At 32.9% G+C, this 24222-nt stretch overlaps 1 protein-coding gene across 1 annotated transcript; it reads right to left on the reverse strand.

Annotated features, from left to right (window-relative positions):
- Window positions 1-1916: 1916 nt before the first annotated feature.
- On the reverse strand, window positions 1917-23262 carry LOC118186168 (tubulin beta-4B chain). Its single transcript, XM_085825589.1, has 6 exons — window positions 23106-23262; window positions 22383-22491; window positions 18215-18325; window positions 17786-18030; window positions 12102-12738; window positions 1917-3519 (listed from the first exon to the last, which is right to left on the reverse strand). Exons 1-6 carry the CDS (start codon window positions 23160-23162, stop codon window positions 3350-3352), a joined length of 1329 nt encoding a protein of 442 aa, XP_085681715.1. The 5' UTR covers window positions 23163-23262; the 3' UTR covers window positions 1917-3349.
- Between the last annotated feature and the right edge of the window lie 960 nt (window positions 23263-24222).

Here is a 24222-nt window from a genome sequence, read left to right on the forward strand (position 1 = left end):
CATTTAAAAATGTATGGAAGATCAGATGTCAGTCTAAATCTAACAATAACGTTTGTAAGTCCAATAGAAAAACAAAATTTAAAAGGGATTAGAAAAATAGTATTGGAATGAAGCTTAAGGAAACCATATTCATTTGTTTTCTAAAATTCTTTGCTAATATTATAATGTGGCAAATATCAGAAGGCAGATTTGTTTGTTTATTTAATTATGGCAAAATACACTAGCGCTATCTGCCTAAGGAGAGAGATGCCTTCACTGAGGACTTTCTAAGAAAAATAGGTTGGTATACACACTCAGAGGGAAAACCACGAAAAACGCCCACGAAGCCAACCTGTTCATTGGGATTCGAACCCCGGACGAACTACCCGTGTTCCGCGACTTTATCGCTCCGCGGCTGGTGAGCTGTTCGAAGGCCCAAATTAATGTTTTATTATTAAATTCCTACTATTAGCTTACACTCTTCCTATATCTTGTTCAAATCTTCAATCGTTAATAAAATACTTTTTATTCATCCATTTAAGTTCAAATACATTTTTTAAACTTGTAGTGGATGACACTTGATGTTAATACAGTTTTTTCACATATTCAAAATTTTTAATTAATTTCTTTTTTTGTATTTAAATTTTTTTAAATTTTTCTTTGTTGACCTAAGTAGGAATTAACTTTAATTTTTTTTGTTTAATTATTAATTAATTAATTAATTTTCAATCGTTAATAAAATACTTTATATTAATCAACTGAAGTTCAAATATATTTTTTAAACTTTGTAGTGGATGAAGTTAATACAATTTTTTCACATATTAAAATTTTTAATTTTATTTATTTATTTATTTATATTTAAAAATTTTTATTTTGTATTTTTAAATTTTTCTTTGATGACCTAATTAATTAATTAATTAAATTTTTTATATTACTTGTTTTTACTTACGCTCGTGTACTTTATAATGCTCGTACTTTATAATGCTTTTATATGCTCGTGTACTAGTTCTTATTCATTTATCGAATAAAACTAAAACATAGGCAATTTGTATCATGGCATTCCTATAATATTCCTACAATGTGCTTTTTCTCTTAAGACAACTAATCATAAAACGGCATTCCACATTAAGTTTTTCATATTTAATTTACAGCCAGCGTTATTTAAGAATAAGCAACAATTTTAAAGTACTAAAAGTAAATGCATTAATATTGAAATAAAAAAAATTGTGTCACTTGTAATTTGTTAAAAATACAGTGCAAAATTTTCAAATAAATAATGTTGATAGAAATAAGGAGTTTTAAAATTTGGAGATAATTTCATGTGACGAAAATCTGTCGAAAGAATAAAACAAATCACTTATTAAAGAGGGCGGAAGAACATATTATAGAAATTATGATGCTTCCGAAGACAAGAGTCAAAAAGCCCGGTAAATGCCATGTTATCAGAAAGAAAATACTCTTACTTACTGAAGCATAACAACGAAAAAGAAGGGACAAGTTTGTATGAATATATTTAATATTAATATTACAATTCATCAATATTAATACATTTAATAAGCAGGTACAAAAGGAAACTAATACAGAATTGTTAGTATTTAAAACCTCATCCTACCTTTTTTTGTTCTAATGCACACATTTTTACAACACGAGTTTGCTCAATTTGGCATTTCTAGGAACTTTCTCGCATGCTATATAGGGATTATTTAATACACTGGAAATGTATTTTGAGCTACATTACCATATCTCCATACTTTCTTGAAACAAGGAAATGTAGAAATATTACGGTCTTTTAACTGAAATATTGATTCAAAAGACGATTGTATTCCAAATGAATTCCTTAATAATTTGAAAGATATATTTGCGGAAACTGAAAAAAGTATTTTATGATTAATTTTGTGAATGTTGGAATATTTGAAGAATTAAACATCGAATCGAAGAAAAACATAAAACACTTTATTGCTCTTTTAACGAAGAACAATATCAAACAATAAAATAGCAGTCACTTTATAATGAAAAAAAATGTAATCACTGCCTAAAGTACAAGCAAAATATAAATATAAAATAAAATGTAGATCCAAGCATTTAGTATCTATGTAACTTTCCTTCTAATGCATAAAAACCTCTTATTTTCGTTCTGAATTATCATAAGAGAGAAATGTTTTCGAGTTTTGAAACTGCCGGTATTACTTCAGATGTATTCAACAACCAAATCATATCTAGACCAGTGTTCTTTAACTTAGTTTAAGCAGAAACTTCTGAACTCGAGGGAAAAACTTATTATCATGAAATTTAATAAAATAAAACTTTTGACTTGAAATTGTTTAATTTACAAGCCATATAATCTACTCCCAATACACACAACAAGTATAAAGCTGTTTTAACACTCAAATTTGCATATTTTGCATAATTTGAATATATTATTATAAAAACCAATAATAAAATCACATTTTCCTTTCTTCTTGATTGGGAATTCTTCGAAACGTTACTCTAGTACCTAGTCATTGAGTTTTATACTTAGGGATGGCTGTTAATCAATTTCTATTTATTCGTTTCAGGCATATATGAGTAATATTCAGTTTTATTAAGACTTGCAGAGTAGTGTATATTATCTTGAAAATTTAGACTTAAAGGTTTCTAAACTAATCGTTCAGGTGAATATCTGGTATTAAACTTATCTAGTTTTCGTCCTCTACAAATAAATAATTTTAATTTTTCTTTCCTTTTTTTTAGCATTCAAAATGGAACTATTTTATTTATTCAATCCGAATGCTAATCTTTGAATATAGGAATTAATAAGTATATCGTAAGGTATGCTATACTACGAAAAGTGTACCATTATAATCATTCATTGATATTGTGTAAGAGAACCTGGAATTAATAAAAACATAAAAGCAAATCCTGTTAATCTGAAAATTCTTTTTTTTTTTTTTTTCTGTCGTTGATAGCCTAGTGGAGCCCCAAATCGCATTTCACGGAATTCTACATCTCCTCAGAATCCCATACCGAGACACTGATCTAGATAAATACGAAAGCTCATTTAAATATTTACGACACGTTTAAATGGTACATAAACCCTCTAAAAAGGCAAAGAAAACTAAAAATTTTTTAACAAGAAAAATAAAATTCTTCAAAGTTTCAAGGAAAATTTTCTTGTCATCGAGAAGATATATAAAACTTTTAATTTCTAACAAGTCTAGATAACAGAAAGAAAGGGAAACTAAGATAGTCTTTTTTTTAAAAAATTCTAACGTAATGTTACTGGTATGAAAATGGGAAATGAAACTTTTAATTATACACAAAATATAGTAACTACTTGCAAAACTAATCTAAATTCGTCGTATTCTCAGAAATATCAGTAAGTATTGAATAATCACGCCGCCTCTTCTTCTTCAAATTCGCCCTCTTCTTCGGCTGTTGCTTCTTGATACTGCTGGTATTCAGACACTAAATCGTTCATATTCGATTCAGCTTCAGTAAACTCCATTTCGTCCATTCCTTCTCCAGTGTACCAATGCAAGAAAGCTTTGCGACGAAACATGGCTGCAATAAAATAGAAATTTCATCACCTTATCATTACGATGATACTAATACAGGTTTGTATTTATTCATCTTACATCCACTAAATTTTGCAGTTATTTTAGATATTGGGTCGTCAGATATATCTGATGTTGGGTTCAACTTCAGAGTCAGAAACGACGAATGAATTATGTAGGAGAACAAATCTACAAAATATCATAAATATTTAGATAATTATTTTTTGAAATAATATAGAACAGCTTTTAATTTAGGGTTACAGTCGAATCCGTTAATTGGACCACCGGATAATCGGACCAACTGCTTTTTCGGACCAAATCCTAAAGAATCGAAACAAATCCTATGTACATAAGCCTAATATTATTTGCTTATTTGGACCAAAATTCCGTTTAATCGGACCAAAAAACGTGAGAGAAAATAAGAAACAGAAGCCACAAGTCGGCCGCATACAGCGGATGTACAGGTGGTCTGCGACATATGGGAGGATCTATAGGTAAGGTAAAGGTAAAAGTATGGGGGACACCAGCGATGTACCATAAGTCAATTGGTAATGCCTTCCCATACTAACTCTTTGAGAGAAAAAGGAAAAAAAAAAAGGGGTAAGGGTAATTGCAAGTTTTATAAGAATTTGCATAGACTGAAGCTTTTCAAAAGGTTTAAAGTTTGCCTATTATGGTACATCGTGCAATTCCACAGTACGCCCCGCATCCAGTATTTATTAAAAATAATGGTGTAGGGCATAAGTAGATTACAAAATAGTAGGAATACAATTTGAGATTCACAAGATAAATTGAACATCTGATTTGGTGCAACAAAAATAGGAGATAAACATAATTAATAAACAAATAAACATAATGAGATAATTATAATTATTGGCAAAACAATGTTAAATGAATTGTTATAATAATGCTAAAGAGGTAGGTGTCCATGGGTTATTTCAGATATATTGGTTTATTGCAGTTTATAAAGTTCACGAGCGGATCCATTTTGTTCATAATCACAGCATGTAAAAGTTCATTAAGTTTAAACTGTATGTGGACTTACACTTGACAGAGATCTAGGCCGTATGAAGAGAGTCGTTGCATAATTTTCTGATCTATAGTTGGATCTATAGTTGCGGCCTCCCGGGAGGATCTATAGTTGCGGCTCCCCAGGATTGCTTTATCAAAGATCAGGAATTCCTTAAAGTGCATGACAAAAGCAAAACCGGTGGGAGGTGAACACGCGCACCATTTTCTTTGACCTGCGCCTTTAAGTTTCGAGGAAATGAACAATAGTGTGTCCGGCTCCACCTGAAAGGAATTCCAGCCTGTCAGTCATGATCAAGTTTACATGAGAAAGCGCTATCATTTCATCATCTTTTTGGGATGATTTTAGTGCCAAAGCTTTGAATGGCGAGCAGTTTATCTCCCTCTTGACCTTAACATCTTGAACTCGAAACACCAAGGTTTCTTCAGACCACTTTAGTCAGTGAACTGTGGCGCGTGCCCTGTCTCCCCTGCCAAAATGCCACGACGGGACTTGACGTTAGCTGAAAAAAATTGGTTTCCTGGATAAGATCAAGCAACAACCACGAAACGTTAGTCGGCGTCGGTTGGTGGAAATAACCGGATTGGCAAAGACTACAATTTCGCTCTTGATAAAAGAAGAGAATGGGCTGCGAGAAGAATGGATACGATGTGAAGGACGAGGAGGAACTTCCAAAAAACGGAAGCGTAAAGGCAAGGACTCATATGCCGATGAGGCCCTTAATGAATGGTTTGCCATTGTTACTGGACGATCTGTGCGAGTAAGCGGCCCAATGTTAAAATGCAAAGCAGAAGAACTCGCTAAAAAGCTCGGCCACGATGGCTTTAAAGCTACGGACGGTTGGTTGTCTCGATGAAAATCTAGACATGACATAAAATTCAAAAAAGCACATGGCGAGAAAGAAAGTGCTGGTAGTGCAAATGCTGAAGAATGGAAATCGACAAAACTGCCCGAGCTTCTTGAAATTTTTTCAGCAGATGACATCTACAATGCTGATGAAACTGGGCTGTATTATCGTGCTACACCGGACGGCTCGTTAAGTTACAAACATGTTGCACTCTCTGGCTCCAAAAAAGCGATGGATCGCGTAACTGTTTTGTGCTGCTCAAACATGTCAAGAACGGACAAGAGGAAGCTGTTGGTTACAGGAAAAAGCACTAAGCCTCACTACCTTAAAGGACTTAGGATGGAGAGTTTACTAGTTGTGTATCGTGCGAACAGAAATTCATGAATGAGCTCTGAACTTTTTAAAGAATGGCTGAAGGATTGGGACAGAGAGCTACAACGCCAGTCGAGAAAAGTGCTGCTTCTTGACAATTGTGCAGCACATCCTCATTTAGATTGCTTGATGAACGTCCAACTGGAATTTCTACCTCCCAGGACCACAGCTTTGGCCAAGCCAATGGACATGGGCATCATAAAAAATTTGAACACCTTTTATCGTGCAAGGTTGGTTAATTACATACTTGAAGAAATTGAAGAAAGTTTGCTGACCTCATCGTCAAAAGTCAGCGAAGTCAGTGCAAAGGTCAAGCAATCTGACAAGCAGTTACATTTGTGGTCGACAGCTGGCGAAACGTGAGCAGTGAGACAATTCAGAACTGTTTTTCTCACTGTGGCTTTAAGTACTTGGTTTCGGAGATGGATGTGGACATGCTCATTGAAAGTGAAAATGATGATCTACATGTGGAACTTCAACAGGTACAAAATTGCGAAGAATTTTTTTCCATTCACAACGAGCTTCAATGCTACGATGAAAATGAAAATTACGACGCTGCAATTGTTGCTCGAGTTGCAGCAAAACAAACGACAGCATCGGAAGACCAAGAAAGGGATGATGATGATGCCGCTAATAAGTTGATGCAAGTGACAATACAGGATGCGAGGAAATGCATTGAAACTTGGCATCGGTATTTCATGCAGGAGGGAAATGAAGTCAGTCCCATTGCTGCGTTAGAAGTTTGTGGCGATTTCGTTCACGTGCAATCCGTCAAGAGAACGCGTCAGGTCATATTGGATAAGTTCTTCAAATGTTGACTGGAGTTTGGTAAGAACTTGTTTTTATTGTGCTTTGCATGCTGAGTATCGTGGAGGTCGTTTCTTAGAATTTGTTTCTAAATTAATTTTCAGAATGGAAAAAAGTTCGACCGTATTTCTTGTTTGTACATGTATGTTCGCCATACGTGTGTACCGCACCATAAAGTTATAATTACATTTTAGTACATGATTTACATGTACATTTACTGTTTGCTACATATAGTACGTCCCGTCTTACAACATAGGACATGTTCGTGTAATCGGACCAGCCGGTTATTAGGACCAAAACGATCACTTTCCAATGTTGTCCGATTAACCGGAATCGACTGTATATGATTCTTCATAAATATTATTCTAAAAAGTATGTTCATAGTTTCTGCAATTTTGTTTTAAATTTCCTTTTATTAGACGTATGATAATAACGTGCCACGTAGACTAAAAAGAAAACGACATTTGCTTCTTTTCTCTTTTAGTTGAGTTCTAAAACTGTCAGAGCTGTCAAGATATTCGTGCTTCATATGGGAAAGGCGCTGTTCATGAAAGAATTGCAATAAAAAGATTTTTACATTTAAAGAGAACAACTGGACCACACACGCTCTCCGTGTATCGGCCAACCTAATTTTAAGTTTCAGTTTAATGAGCCTCAATGAAACAAGCTTATCCAGGAGAATCTGGGACAATCCGCTAAGGCAATACCTCTGTATATGACACTTCCTCTCGGATCGGGGTCGACTTGGAGGGCAACCCTCGTAACTCTGATTATGATTTGCACTTAGATAGACTTGGGTACTGGGGTAAATATATTATCTTCAGAGGGTTAGAGCCACCGACCTTCAGGGGGTTAGGTGGTCCGTTCAGGCTCTGCAGGGACGGTATGGCTACTGTCAAATCTGTCTTGGGCTGTGTGATCTCTACGTATTTGATACTCTAAAGGTTGCCCTGGGAGTAGTGCACTGTACATGGCATTCTTATATTCTCGCTTGCCCTTTTCATTCAATGGTTAAGATCTAAACACTCCTGCATGTGGCAGCTACTGTGAACCGACTAGTTTGCTTTCCGACAGCAGGCTACTTGTGAACACAAACAGAGATTTCTTTATTGAGCCATCACCTCTGACACAAAGCTATACATATACGTCAATATAAAGTAGAGCATAGAATGACTGATAAGAAAGCAACAGTTCAAGCCAAAACAAACGAAGTTGCATCCCCATAAGAGAATGATATGCATTTTAATGAGACTGGAAAGTGTAATTCACTAAAACATACCTGAAAATAATAAACATTGTTATTATGGAGCTTTACTGCCAACAGATGGTCAGCTTAATGAGGCAATTTTATTGGAACGAGCTGGCCAGTGACATGACGTGCATCTTCAATACAGCGACGTTCATCCCTATGCTGTAAATCTGATCAAAATTACCACTAAACTCGGTTTCTTGTTGTCCTGATTTACAGTTTCAGATTATAACCATTTGTATTTGCTCTCCAACAATCTGCAAAACATTTTGTTTGATAGCGACATGGATTTATAAAGCTGACTAAATGAATTTTTTTGAGTGAACACCCCGTGATATCTACCATCGGAACATTGATATGCTTGTGGAACACTGACAAGAGGTCGCGAGTAAAGAAGATTAGTGCATTATTGAATGATTCGTTAAACGTTTTCAAGAAAATTAAAGATCAAAATTACTGAGAACAAGCCTAATTAACTTACCTATCTGAGAACCCAATATATACTGTTGCGCAATGCCCAGCTGCGGTAAGATAGCTTTCCTACAAAGCGGGTTTAGGGTTTCCAGAAAATGGCAAGGAAAGGCAGGGTGGCCAGATTGGGCTCCAAATCGGCGATATGCCATAGACAGAGCAAGAACATTCTAAAGCGAATTCTTACCAGTTTTCTCGAGAATGTTCTCAAAGGCAGATCAAAAGCTATATAAACACTGCTTGTACGTGGAGTAGAGTATCTTGAAAGTAGTAGAGAGTATATTGAGTTCAATAGTTGTTCAGTAGTTCCATGCTCTCGAATTAATTTACACTTTTGGCAACAAGCTTTAGAATTGTTGTCTCTAGAATGTAGCTGACCTATAATTGTTCTAATACTTATTTTAAAACTTAACTCTGTTATTGTATTATTACTAGATCTTTACGTATGGATATTTTATTACTATGTATTTAGAAATTGGTTTGCATAAACTGAGAGTAGTTAAATTTATTAAAGTTATTTCAAACTGAAAGTACGCTATTGATTTCGTCGCCATTTGAATGTAGGAACGTAAACAGTAGTAGTGGCCTGAGTTCAGAGATTAGCTCGAGAGCGATCGACAGAATCGGGAGCTCTACTTTAGTGCTTTGCCATGAAGCTGTCTTCACCGTTATAACCTGATAACCTGAAGGCTGTGTTGTTGATTGTTTCAGCGTGTTTATTATAGTTTTTCGACGACTGTAAACGTGTCTTTGGAACACTCCTGTGTAATACTGGCCAATAAATTGTGTTTTGATACTTCCTCAAGTGTTTTCGTCAGTGACTCCAAATCCACGAACCCCTAGAACGTAAAAATACTAATACTATAAACAGATTATCGTAAAAATATGTGATTCGGTCTTCATTTATTTAAATATTGGTTTTAGACGTGTAATTTCAGTCTAAAGATTCTCAAAATAATGTAAAACAATATTTGCAAATTTTTCGACTTTGAAAGTTGAGAGAGTAAACAAAAATATTTCTTTTTATATGGTACCTGTTCAAAAACATTTTGACTAATAAAAAATTCAATATTTTATTTATTAAATAGAAAATATTTCATGCTCTTATGACCAGAATCTACGGATATAACCCGAATGAATTTATTGAATTAAGTCACTTTTCGGTGGTTGCTAGAGATAGAAATTTACCTATTTCCCATTAAGATTAGCGAGTAACTAGCTGCTCATTTTGGTGATATATGGTTACGTATAGAATAAAAGAGCATTCTTTGTTGAAGTTGTAACTTTATAATGACAGCATGATTAAGCAGTCTCTGAAACTTTGAGTATTTCATATCTTACTTATTACACAATAATGGATATTTTATTAATTAGCTCGCAAAAGAAGCAATATAAAAAGTTAGATTTTTTATTGACAGAACTTCCTTTCTTCAAGGTTTTAACTATTTTCTTTAATCCTATGCTGTTTTATTTTTGGAAATTTAGTAACTAAAAAATAGATACATAGGATCAAGATTTAAGGAAACGAAAACTGTAATAACTTATCTCCAACACCCTGTAATTTCGTAAGTTAAAATGTAAGATTTTGTTCATTTGCAACATTATAATCGTTAATGACCGAATACTTATTTCCGAGTAAGTTACAAAACAGCAGCTAATAAATCTTAAGTGAAATGATCTGCACTCTAAACTTCAACATTCTGATCGAAGACAATAATTATGCGCTTTTCTTTTTTTTTTCCTCGTTGTCAAGCTGTTTTTCAGGCATGAAATTTAAAAATTTTTGGTAATACAACAATTTATCGCATTTTAAAATATTTCACATACTCAAATATGTATATTTTTATGAACATAATGAGAATCCTCAAGTTTAAAATCTTTTTTTTTTTTTTTTTTTTTTTTTTTTTTTTGTCATATTACCAACTTTATATTTCCTTCTTACAACAGATAACGAAACACTTTAAGTCACTGCTTAATGTGAAATATTTGTCTGTCAAATATACTAAATACTAGTCAAAATATAAATGCAGCATTGATAAATTATATTAAATTCTCTTAATGTTAATAACATAGGACAAAATATTACAATTGAAATTTCGATGCTTCGGTTAAAAAAAAACTGCACCAACATTTCACTTTGAGTATCTCAATTTTTTGCATTTGAAACCCAAACAGGAACGTAATTTTAAGTACTCTCTCTCCATATTAGTAACTTGTTGAAGGACGAATATTTAGGTATTTGTAATAAATCTGTTTGTTGACACAAGAAATTTATTTATTTGTGATGCTATAATTCCCTCCCCAAAGTAAAAATAATTCTAGCAAATTACTGGGTTTAATAAGTTTGTGGAGACATTAGGTTAATTGGAAAAGCCGGAAGGATGAAAAATATGCAATCGCCTTCGCCGGGAATCGAACCACGGACCTCTGAAATACCGGCCCAGCGTGCAGAACCACTACACCACGAAGGCACGCTAGGAAAGCGGGAGCAATATCTTATGTACACTTCTTTTTTAAAGGGCGACTGGGGTTTTTAGGGGATCCATTGTCCAAATCCTTGGTGTGGAAGATCCTCATCCAACACCCTTTTAGTTCGGGCGCCACTGTAGATATATTAGGATTTTTTGGAAGCGAGAGAGATTGAAAAAATAGTAACCGCCTTCGCCGGGAGTCGAACAACGGACCTCTGGAATATCCGGCTCATTGTGCTGACCACTACACCACGAAGGCACTCTAGGAAAGCGGAAGAAATACTTTATAAGTTATTATAAAACTTTCTTTGATTAAGAAGCTTCATAAAATCCCAGTAACATTTATTGATTTCCCCGTAAAAATTTCGTTCTTCAGCCTTTTAGTAAGTTAACCATTTGTGGTTCAGTAGAGCTATTTTTCAACAGATTGCTTACTTATTCATATATAATGAAGTGGTATTAAAAATTAAACTATCTTTTTCGTGTTCTGTAATTTCAGAAGATGTACAAAAGAAAACATGATCCTTCTTATTTTTTTTTTTCCTTCAGTGGAATACTTGGTTCTGCCATCAAACGAAAACTGTTCTATACAAGCCCAAGAAGGCATATTCAAAATTTAAAAAAAAAAAAAAAAAAAAAAAAAAAAAAAAAAAAAAAAAAAAAAAAAAAATCAATCTCTAGCTTCCTGAGGTTACGTTTTAGTATTAACATCTATTAAAAGCAATGAAAAATGCTTATTTCTGTAACAATCTGCTTTTGAGTTCCATCAGTTTGTAGAGACATTAGATTTTCTTTATAGTAGGAGTCGTGAAAAATGAGCAATGGCTTCGCCGGGACTCGAACCTGGAGCTCTCGAATACTCGCCGAGTGTGCTACCGTTACGTCACAAACGAGGTAACGATGGAAGGAGGAAGAAAATGCATTCTATGCTTTCCCTGTTAAAGGGCGACTGACGGTAGCCAAATCTCGTTGGTGAAGAATTATTGTTCATCACCTTTTAGTTCGGGTGTCATTGTAGAGTCATTAAGATTCCCTTGAAGCACAGGAGTTATGAAAAATTAGTAATGGCTTCACCAGGACTCGAACTTGGACTTCTCGAATACGTACCGAGTATGCTACCGTTACGCTACGAAGGCATGCTGGAAGGAGGAAGTTAGTCTTAAAACATTTCGAGGACTCGAGAAATTGTGTCTTTCTTTGCTAGGAAAGCTTATTAAAGTTAACTTGAATTGTAGCTCGAATTATGCTTAAATTTCATTTCACAAAATTCTCTTACATCTGTTTTACTTGAAAGTCGGTTATGAAAGAACATACAACAAGTGTAAAATCATAGCTCACTTACCTGTGAATTGTTCAGAAATGCGTTTAAACAGCTCTTGTATAGCAGTGTTGTTTCCTATAAACGTGGACGACATTTTTAGGCCTCTTGGAGGAATATCGCAAACAGCAGTCTTAACATTGTTTGGGATCCATTCCACGAAATAACTGCTATTCTTATTTTGCACGTTAAGCATCTGCTCATCGACCTCCTTCATACTCATACGCCCTCTGAAGACGGCAGCCGCAGTCAGGTATCTACCATGGCGAGGGTCGCACGCTGCCATCATGTTCTTGGCATCGAACATTTGCTGGGTTAATTCTGGTACCGTTAATGCTCGATATTGCTGGCTGCCCCTAGATGTCAGAGGAGCGAATCCAGTTATAAAAAAATGCAAGCGCGGGAAAGGCACCATATTCACGGCTAATTTTCGTAGATCTGCATTCAGTTGGCCAGGGAATCGGAGGCAGGTAGTCACACCCGACATAGTGGCAGAGACGAGGTGGTTCAGGTCACCGTAAGTAGGAGTCGTCAATCTCAAAGTACGAAAACAAATATCATATAACGCCTCATTGTCAATACAAAAAGTTTCATCCGTGTTCTCGACCAGCTGATGAACGGAGAGCGTAGCATTGTAAGGCTCTACTACAGTATCCGATACCTGTAAGAAGAACAAATATTTAATTGTGTAAAATAAAATTTTACATCCTATGAATAATATAAAATCTGATGTGTACACCACATGACTTCCTTGCACGGAATATTAAATTATACGCATTTTTTGTTGCATTTCCTTTAAACTTTTTGGATTCAATTAAATCCACTTCGTCGATAGCACATAACACCACAATAGAATAAATGCACTTTTTAAATTCACTATATTTGTTTACTATAACGACACTGGTGCTAGGTTCACTTAACAGCGTTACATTTCGTCGATATTATAACTCAGAATGCATATAAATTTATATAATTTGAAGAATTATCTAATTATTGCCACATGTTCTATTCAAATACTATAATAAATCTAGAACGATGTATAAAAGGAATTAAGCAAACAAAACAAAAGAGAAAATGTTTTCCGAGACTATTTCAGTATTTCTCATTCAATTAATTCAGTTCTCAACTTCTCGACAAGGCAAAAATACATAAAACTCAAAATATCTATATTAAAAATTACGAAGTAAATCTTAAACACTTATTTCCTCGAATAAAATTCCAGAATGGGTTAAGCAAGATTTAATTCGCAATAATAGAACAAGACGTTGTCTTTGTTGCTGCGAAGCTTAGTTTTCTATAGATTGGCAACAAATCCGCTATTTTGCCAAGCTTGAAAGGTAAAAAATGTAAACAATTATGTCCTCCATCGCAAAATTCATTAGGCTTAGCTGCACTGAAACAACTTTTAAATTGTTGATAACTCCACAAATATTGCATGCAGATTTACTAAAGGCATAAAAACTTAAGCGGAAGATAAGAATAACATAATTCAATCATTTTTAAAGCAAAAAATGTACAATTTACAAACATATAAGAATAAAGAAACTGAGCTGACTGAGCCGAGTAACAGAGTGGATACATATATATATATATTTATATACTTTTGTTGCGGCAGATTGCAACCAAAATACGAGGTGCACCTTTACATGTTATAGCAGTCTTACATACGAAATTTCACCGTTCTGAGGCTACTCGCTTTCGAGTTACTCGAGATACGTACGTATGCACAGACGCCACGAAAACTTTTCTTTAGAATTGATTTTAAATCAGTTTTATAATTTTTTTTTTGGGGGGGGAAAGAGCCCTTTATTCTGTCCTTACTTGCGGATATCCCGCAAAAACATCATTAAATTGCATTGGATAGCGGTCAAAATCGATATTTTCGTTGAAATCTGATACCCGAAATTTTTCGCGATTACAGTACTTCTTTTTTTACTTCCTTGTACGAAGTAAGAAGGAAGTATTGTAATCGCGAAAAGTTTCAGGCAGCATATTTCAACGAAAGTATCCATTTTGACCGCTTTCGAATGCAATTTAACGATGTTTATGCGTGATATCTGTACGTAAGGACAGAATAAAAGACTCTTTGCCTCTAAAATAATTATAAAACTGCTTTAAAATGAATTCTGAAGATGATTTTTCGTGGCGTCTGTACGAACGTATGTACGTATGTACGTACGTATCTCGCATAACTCAAAAACGAGTAGCCTCAGAATGTTGAAATTTTGTATATAGGACTACTCTAACATGTAGATATGCATCTCGTATTTTGGCTGCATTCGGCCGCGCCAAACGTATATATATATATATTATATATCCACTCTGTTACCCGGCTCAGTGATCTCAGTTTCTTTACTCTTATATGTTTGTAAATTGTACATTTTTGCTTTAAAAATGATTGAATTATGTTGTTCTTGTCTTCCGGTTAAGGTTTTTTTTTTTTTTTTTTTTTTTTTGCCTTTAGGAAATCTATATGCAATATTTTTAGAATTATCAACAATTTTAAAGTTGTTTAAGTGCCACTAAGCCTAATAATTTTTCTGATGGTGGCCCATTGCTTGTTTACATTTGAAACAGTGAGAGTAGTGGATTTGTTGCCAATCTAGAGAAACGTAGCTTCGCAACAACAAAGATAACGCCTTTATTTATTATTGCGAATTAAATTATGCTTAATCCTTTCTGGAATTTTTTCAAGGAAATAAGTGTTTAAGATTTACTCAATTTTTAATAATTAGTAATTTAATTTTTAATAACTAGTAATTTTTAATACAGATATTGTGAGTTTTTATGTATTTTTGCCTTGTCGCGTAGTGAGAACTGAATTAATTGAATGAGAAATACTTAATCGTCTGTGAAAAACTGTTTCTTTTTTGTTTTGTTTGCTTAATTTCTTTTATAAATCGTTCTAGCTTTATTATAGTATTTGAATAGAACATGTGTCAACGATTAGATAATTCTTTAAATGATATAAATTTTGTGCATTCTGAGTTATAACATGAACGAAATATAATACTGTTAATGAACCTAGCTCCAGAGTGTCGCTATGTTAAACAAATAGAGTGAATTTTAAAGAGTGCATATTTATTCTATTGTGGTTTATGCGCTGTCGGCGAAGTAGATTTAATTAAATCCAATAAGTTTAAACGAAATGCAAGAAAAAAAATGCGTATAATTTAATATTCCGTACAAGGAAGTCATGTGGTGTACACATCAGATTTTACTTCGTTGAAGGAAGGAAAAAAGGAATTGAGATATATAGAACAATTATAACAAACTACGAAAGTAACAAGTGCGATTTTAATGAACAATAATTGCCACAAATTATTAGATCCAAAAAGTGATCCTCTTATTTTTTCCAAGTTAGGATTTCTTACTGCACCTGCAGGTGTTTTTTTGCTTTGTGTTTCAGCTATAATAAAATTTCATATTTTTATGCAATAATATGTGTTTTTGCACTATAGCAAAATTTATTAAAGTCTTTTACAAAGCCATTTTTGTAGCAGTATCCAACATTCTGAAGAATATAATTTTGACCTAAGTAATCGTTTAATAATATATTTAAATATAGTTAAATTGTAATATATTTAAATTAGTTCATATTTATTTAAAACATAGTGAGTTCTCAGAATATGTTTCCTGAATTTTTCAATAAAATTAAATATTCCTTGCTCACTATTTAAGGCTAAAATAATTGGATATCAGCCTTTAAAATCGGACTAGACAGGCTAGCGGAACTGCAAACATTGCTTGAAAATTGTAACTTTATAACTTTTTAAAATCGAACTGTTAACCGTTTTTAAACTAATAAACAGATATAAGCATTGAAAAAGAATGGTAAATCTAGCCATTATTAAAATCTGTTTTACATAGGAAACATTCTTTAGGGGAGTTAATTTTCTGATTCTTAGTGTTATTAACTTACTACCTGCTTAAATAACCGGGCATATTATTTCCATATCCATTTTGGCAACTCACCTGTAGTTATTTTACTTCAAATTTCTTAACTTACAAGAGGAGTAATTTCTTAAAGATAAGATCACTGAATTCTAAAGATAAGATAAATTTCTAAAGATAAATTACCGAATTTTTGAGTTTTTTCCATATTCTTCTTTTCAAACAATAACAGAGAAGGTATACATATCTTACGTGTTAAAAATGAAAGCCATAAAATTCTTCCTGACATCTAATTTAAAAATCATTAATTCGTCTGCAATCAGATTAAAATACAGGGTGTTTATAAAGTCCCGGACCCATTTTGATGTCTAATAACTCATAAAGTAATAAAGATGGATTAAAATTATGAACATAAATGGTTACATAGACTCAAACAGTTTCATGCCCCTTGTCAATGAACTTCCACGTGTGCCCCCTTCGTCGCACGGAGAATATCAAGTCGATATTCAATTTCACGACAGGTACCGGCAAGCATGTCGGTTATTGCGGTTGTAATTCTGAGTTTTAGGTCATCAATGTTCGACACTCTGCTCTTGTAAACGTTGTCCTTTACAAATCCCCAAAGGAAAAAGTCCAACGGCATTATATCAGGTGATCTGGGTGGCCAAGGAATTGGACCTCCTCGCCCAATCCATCTTCCTGTAAAATGGTCATTCAAAGAACTACGAACGATGAGGTGGTGCACCATCTTGTTGCAAAAAGACATGTGGCTGAAGCTCTTCTAGTTGTGGAAATACAAAGTTTTCCAACATGTCTAAGTATACGACTGGTGAGACCGTCTTGTCTGTAAAAAAGGAAACTCGGTCGTGCATTAGTCCACACCACACATTAACCTTTGGGGAATCCTTTTGTGCCTCACGGTATTCATGGGGGTTTTCAGATCCCCATAACATGGCAATAGTTGCCAAAAACAAAAGAGAGAAAAATGCAATTAATAAACAGACGATATTTAGAAAAGTACAGATATTTAGACTGGAAAACGAAATTATTTGAAATTAACCACACGCTCAGACGATATTTACAAAAGTAAAGATATTCAAACCTGAAAAGGAAAATATATAAGTTATTCCATCAATAAATGTCATAAGTTTGTTTATATCTTCATTATTTTATGAGTTATTAAACATCAAAATGGGTCCGGGACTTTATAAACACCCTGTATATTAAAGGTATTTTTAATAGCGCTCAAAAAAATCAAATCAAATTTCAGTCAAAACGAAATCTTATTGCAAATACTGAAAAATGTTTACTTTTCATGCCTATGATTTACTTCTAAACAGCTATTACAGACTATATGTTATTTTATATATATAAAATTTCCTCACAGACCCCTTGGTGCAAGTAGAAAGTTTAGATTTAAGTGCTCATATTTAAAAAAAAAAAAAAAAAAAAAAAAAAAAAAAATAAGGTTTGAAGTGGTAGTATAATTTTTACCTGAGATAATCTGAGTGTGTTTGAAGACGACATTATATCACATAAATAATGAATAAATAATGAAAATGTTTAGTACAATAAAATGCCTATTCACGTTTTCGATTTACTGGCATAAATTCATTTATAATTATGAATTAGGTAAACTGTATTAGGTAAAATTTCTTTATTTGCCCCTATATCGGAATGCTAAACAGATTCAGCAACAGATTGTGATATACTTCGATGTAAAGTGGAATTAACCGATAAAAGTTTCATATTTATTTGCCCCTCGCCAGTGAAGCAGTTCCTGCATAAGGCAAGCAAAATACTAAAATTTTTACCTTAGGTGATGGTACAATACTAAAAGTGTTCATGATGCGATCTGGATATTCCTCCCTAATTTTGGAGATCATCAGTGTCCCCATACCAGATCCAGTGCCACCACCAAGCGAATGCGTCAGCTGGAAGCCTTGTAAACAATCACAACCTTCAGCTTCTTTTCGCACCACATCCAGCACCGAATCGACGAGTTCTGCACCTTCCGTGTAGTGGCCTTTTGCCCAATTATTCCCTGCGCCACTCTGACCTGAAAAATAAATGAATTATGCCCCAAATCGAAAGAAAATGGCTAATCAAGACTTAAAAGGAATTGACTCTTCCACCTTCAGAATGAAAAATAAACAGGAAATAAAGTAATAGATGTCAGTATTATTTTTTTCTCTTAATTTAAATATCTTTTTAACGTTTAGGCTGTAATTTATGTAACATACCAAAGACAAAATTATCTGGTCTGAAAAGTTGGCCAAATGGTCCCGAGCGAACGGAGTCCATAGTTCCGGGCTCCAAGTCCACTAAAACAGCTCTTGGAACATATTTTCCACCTATTCATACAAAATATAGTTACAGATTAATTATATGCTAAGTTAGCATTTTAAAATTACCATTTTGGGCTAGGTCAAGATTTAAAAATATTTTACATGAATAAGTTCTCGCTTAATATAAAAGGAAATTAAAATAGTTAAAAAAAAAGAGTTGCGTGCTATAAAATTTGAAACTTCGATGTAGTGTTTGAAACGTTTGCCTATGTTTGAAACGTTTGTCAATTACTTAAGACAGAGGTTATAAACCGGTGGTACGCAAGACAAAAATACTTGGTACCCAAAGAAGCAAAGTATTTTAAACTATTAAATTAAAAAATTAAAACCCCAACTTCCTAATTAAGGTTTTTTTCTCTAACACTCGTAAATTGCTGCGATTTAAGCTTTGTTCAAGAGTGGTGGTGGTAGCAATACTTTGTAGTGGTGGTACTAAAGATTTTCAGTTTTTGTTTAGATGGTACACGTTAGTCAAAAGGTTGAGAGCGCTGACTTAAGACACAAAAGATTTCGACTGAGACGCAAGCTCACATGATACCTAGAAAATGTTATCTAATATAAACACGAGAGTGTCGGGGAACGGTTACTCGAGCATTATCGAAATTTTACTGCAGAAATTGCTTTTCGCTCAAAATTGAATTGGCTAAAATGCTAAATAGGAATAAGTTTTTTGAATATCAGCATTGGTTCATAATTCCCTTCTATTCACGGAAATATTTGGCCTGACTTGAATTGCCAGTTTGGCTTTGCTTTATTGCTCGAGTAAAGACGAAACACCTTCGTATTTATTTATTAATTATTGTTCATTGAACGGGAGTTGGTTTGTTCCCCTTGAAAAGTCAACTAATTTCCGATCAATGACAATGATTACATACATTTAATTTAATTCTTGCCTTTAATTTATTCATTTTACAATTGAAATTTTGTTATTCATGATTTAATTCCAGTCCCCGTTAAAAAATTTTTAACAATTAATTTTCAAGTTACTTCAAAACATCTTTCAGAATATAACTTACTAGTATGGATTCACTCTTTTAAGATAATCCTACTATAATTAAACTTAGAAGATAATATAATCAATTAATCAATATTATTTAGTAAATAAATTATTATTAACTTACTTTGCAGCAATTGCGCAAGTAGTAGTAACTTGTTTTCGAACTAAATGAATTTAAGATCATACAACATTTGATATATAAATATATATATATAATTTAGACAGTATTTGCAGCTGAGGATGGTGGTTCGGTAAAACCATCGAAACAAGTCCTGTGAAAATTTTGTAAATATAACGCTGATTTTTGATGTTTGACTTCTGATTTGGTATATATATATATATACTCACTCACTCTGCTATTCTGCTGCACGAGCTCAGCTTTTTTTATTCTTATATGTTGGTAAATAGTGCATTTTTTTGTTTTAAAATGATTGAATTATATTGTTCTTATCTTCCGGTTAAGGTTTTTATGCCTTTAGGTAATCTGCATGCGATAGTTATAAAATTATCAACAATTTAAAAGTTGTTTAAGTGCTGTTAAGGCTCATTTTTTACTATAGCAGCCATATTTGTTTACATCTGAAACTTAGCAGAAGAGCGAATTAAGTCTCTCTGCACCTTCAGTGGCTTTTTGCGGCCTGGAACCAAAAAGAAACTTTTAGTTTTATGCACCGAAAAATCTGTCTTCTTACCTGCTGGCGAATTGCTTGTTTTTGCTTAGAAACTGTAATTTTACTTGTAATTTTTTAAAATTGTTTTAACCTTATTTGGTGTTTTATGTTTTTCTATATCTTTCAATTTTTAATGAAGATATGAGTTTTTATATGCTTTTTCCTTGCCGCGAAGTGAGAACTGAATTAATTTAATGAGAAATATATCTGTAATGAAATTCGAGGAAATAAGTTTAAAAGAAATGCTGGATAAAATGCGTATAATTTTATATTTCGTACAAGGAAGTCATGTGCACTTCAAGTGAAGTCACTTCAGATTTTTTATTATTTCAGCAGTAGGCTGAACATACATATCTAATACCTATCTTAATAAATTTTGGCTGCTTGCGTTTTGAAACTACACATTGTTTTAAAGCTTAGTACATTTAAATTTTAAAAATATGCTAATTATTGGGTATTTGAAACTTTATACATTTTAGCTGCAGTTTTAAAAATCAAGCAAGTTTTATCATAAAAAAAAAAAAAAAAAAAAAAAAAAAAGCTGTTGTCAGTCCATCTAAAACTACGTTTCAGTGATTATCTATTAGTCTTCGGCAGTTGTCTGTGCTTATCACTTATCAGTCTATGTGCAGAGTGTACCTCTCGTCGATACTTCAGTCTCATTATCCCATATTATCCCATGCATAAATGACCTATGGATTCATTATAAATTTTTATTGATAAGGTCTCCCCGCCTACTGCCGCAAAAAGAATCCATATGCTAAAGTTGAAGTTGTAACAAAAATTAACCTAAGGAAATCTTTCCAGCGCTGACATTCACACACGATATCCATGATGACATTTTTATTTGCTGTCCTTCATGTCGCAGATTTTATTTCCAAATTGAGTGAAAATGAAATTGCTATCCTATAATCATACGTATCATATGGTAAACTCCAAAAAATTACTTAAGTGTTTTATGGAAATCATCTACACATGTAATATACGTGTTGCTATGGGTTTTGGAAAACATTTGTGAATTATTGATGACCAATGAAAGTTCGGTATAAATTATTGACCACTAGCGAAAATTGTTTTACTATTATGGCTATTAATACCTGTCGTTAATTAAATATGTGTTGAAAATACATTATGTGAATTTTACATTAATTTTCAGTTGTGTGTGTGTTGTGTGTGTGTGTGGACGCTGTTGTATTTGGCAGTTGCTGGTGACATTTAGACATTAGTGATAAAGTTCATCTTTCATCTTTTGAAGTAAGCTGCAGTATTTCAATGATTACTGGGTTTATAATTATACTAAAATAAAGATTTGTCTGAAGTCACCAACATCCTTCTTCCAGAGTATGGCAAAGCCTCGAGGGCTATCTGCCTAAGAGGAGGGATGCCTTCGTGGAGGACTTTCTAAGGGAAACTGACTCGTATACACGTTACACATGGGGAAAACCACGAAAACGCCCATGCAGCTAGCCCGTTCGCGGGATTCGAACCTCGGACCGAACTACCAGTGTTCAGCGACTTTACCGCTCGGCCGCTGGTGGGTCAATTTTCAGTTGAATTAAATTTAAACTAAGGCATTATTTTTACCATTGTAAAATAATAAATTTCAGCTTTTATGATCTAATATTAATTAAGTATATGTTGAAAATTTTTATAAATTTTATTTTTACTAAATTCAAACTAAGACTTTACTAAATTTTAACTTTTAAATAGCATAAAATATTAATATAAAAGCATCTAATTATTAAATTTAGACATAAAATTTAAAACATGTAAATACATTAAAAACAAGCATAATTTTAGTTCGTCTAGTAAGAAGAAATTATCTGAACAATATTATTTTTTAATATCCGGAGTCCAAATAATTCGGCTTATGCTGAATTTAAATGATATCATTTTCTCTGTTATCTGTTTCCGTTAAAGTTTTAACTAAGATTCAAAATTTGATATTCGCAAAAAATTTACTATATCTTTGCATGAATTTTGATGATAGTTTAAAATCAATTCAATTATTCTTAATAAGGAAATTTCAGAGCTTGTTTTAAGAAATGCATTTTAGAATAATATTAAATTACTCAAAGGAAGGAATACTTTACTTAAACAAAAGTATACTTCTTAGACCAATATTTATACTTTTAATAATCTCGTATTTAATAAATATGAATATATCTCCTGCATCAGTACAGTAAAAAAAAATATTTTTTCCTTACGAGTTAATGGTTATTTGTCAATACCGTGTTGTAATTATTAGACTAATACAATTTAATAATTAAATTGAAATTATTATGAATAAAATTTTCAAAACACGGGACACGTAATATTTATATGAATGTTATATTGCTCTCTAAAAGATGTTTAAATTTAAAATTTTAATCACAATTTTCACAGAGATTCTTACCAGTAGCTTCATTATAGTAAACATTTATTCTTTCCAGCTGCAAATCACTATCACCATGGTAGGTCCCCGTAGGATCAATCCCATGTTCATCCGATATAACTTCCCAAAACTAAAATAGAAAGAAAATTATTAACGGAAATTTTTCGTAAATCAAAGTCTATTTTATAAGAACATTTTGATAGCATTTTAAATTGCATATATATGACACACTCTTGCATATCTATCAGATAAAGGCCTTTAACAACTTCTGTAGTGAATGTACTTGTGAATATTTATTTAAGCTTCAGTTCAGGGGACGCTGTTGTATTTGGCAGTTGCTGGTGACATTTAGACATTAGTGATAAAGTTCATCTTTCATCTTTTGAAGTAAGCTGCAGTATTTCAATGATTACTGGGTTTATAATTATACTAAAATAAAGATTTGTCTGAAGTCACCAACATCCTTCTTCCAGAGTAACATTAATAGCAAGCTCTGCTTAAAGATTTTCCGCAAGCTCTGCTTAAAGTTGTGTGAGAATGATCTGAAATGATACTAGAAAAATGTAATTAAAATAATAAACTTCTGTGATTTTTTTATTTAATTTACCAAGTATATAGTTTTACTTAAATGTTAAAAAGATTTCATTAAAAGGTATAGCATAACAGTAGAAAGCTCTTCAAATGTCTAAACAAAAAGTTTAAAAAAATTATCCATTTTTAATTAACTATAAATATATTTATTACCTTGGCTCCAATCTGATTACCGCATTGCCCAGCTTGAATATGAACTATTTCACGCATATTTAATTGCAAGCAAAATGAAAAACTAAAAGCTGATTCTGATCGCACTAAAACTCTTAACACTTGAAATAGTAGAAACGTTTGGCGCAGAAATAAAATTCTGAAGAAATTGAAAATGGCAAAATTCCCTTAAACTTACTGTAATAATCTCGCGTTTTTAATCATGCGCTCAATTAATGTGAAAAAGTTCGCTTAATGATAACAGTGCACGTTTATAACTCGCTATAAATTTAACATTTATAGCAAGCGGCATAAAAGATTTGCATTAAAAAGAAAAAATATAAATATTTCTAGTATTTTTTTTCCTTAAATAAAAGTAATCAGTTTGAACTCAATATTATATATATAGATATACACATATATTTTTTTTATATTAGGCGCATTAATCCGCAATACTGAAAATAAGATTATGCGAAATCCGAAATCCACATGTCACGCAGCATCATTTGCACGAACTCAGAACGAGATGCAGAGCTTACAAACATTAACAACCTTTTGCTTTTTTTTTTCAAAACAATTATACGAACTATCGGCAAGTTAGAGAAGAATTTGCTTTATAGATCGGATAGCCATTTTCAGATATAAGTAATATTACCTGTTATAGAGCAGATCATATAGTTTGCCTTAATAAAATAATCCAGTCCAATCTAGTCCTCAGGCAAATGATATAATTTTCAAAGACGCATTAAACTGCCTGTCAAGCTTCTGGTACTGTTTTCAGCAAATTTGATTCAGCGGTACTTTTCTGTTTTGCCGCCGCAAAGGATAAAGTCGCCAATAATGGTACAACTAATGTCAAATTGAATATCTTCGCTGGTAACCTTTTACACCTTATTTTCAAAACAAGTCGCAGCCATTTCTTACCAGATTGATTGTTTCTTTCAATACTGGAATAGAATTACATAGAACATTTACAAAGATAATTAAATTTTATGCCCTAAGACCATTCGCGGTAATTAAGAGTCAATTGGGATGCAATCACATCGCTCACCCGAAGGCGAAAATATAGAAAAGGCAAAATCAAGGGTTAAATTCATCAATTCTAATGAGAATGCACTAG

The sequence above is a fragment of the Stegodyphus dumicola genome, chromosome 10, assembly GCF_044657685.1.
Source record: "Stegodyphus dumicola isolate Sdum_Otavi_A_Nest chromosome 10, ASM4465768v1".
In the NCBI taxonomy this organism is placed as follows: domain Eukaryota; kingdom Metazoa; phylum Arthropoda; class Arachnida; order Araneae; family Eresidae; genus Stegodyphus; species Stegodyphus dumicola.

What these genes read in the sequence shown, in the direction of transcription:
- LOC118186168 (XM_085825589.1), bottom strand. Translation starts at nt 23,162, where the DNA reads ATGCGTGAAATAGTTCATATTCAAGCTGGGCAATGCGGTAATCAGATT. An exon ending in ACCAGATAATTTTGTCTTTG is followed by an intron (nt 18,031 to 18,214) that starts GTATGTTACATA and finishes TTTATTTTTCAG; the next exon opens with GTCAGAGTGGCGCAGGGAAT. An exon ending in GTATTGTACCATCACCTAAG is followed by an intron (nt 12,739 to 17,785) that starts GTAAAAATTTTA and finishes TTCTTCTTACAG; the next exon opens with GTATCGGATACTGTAGTAGA.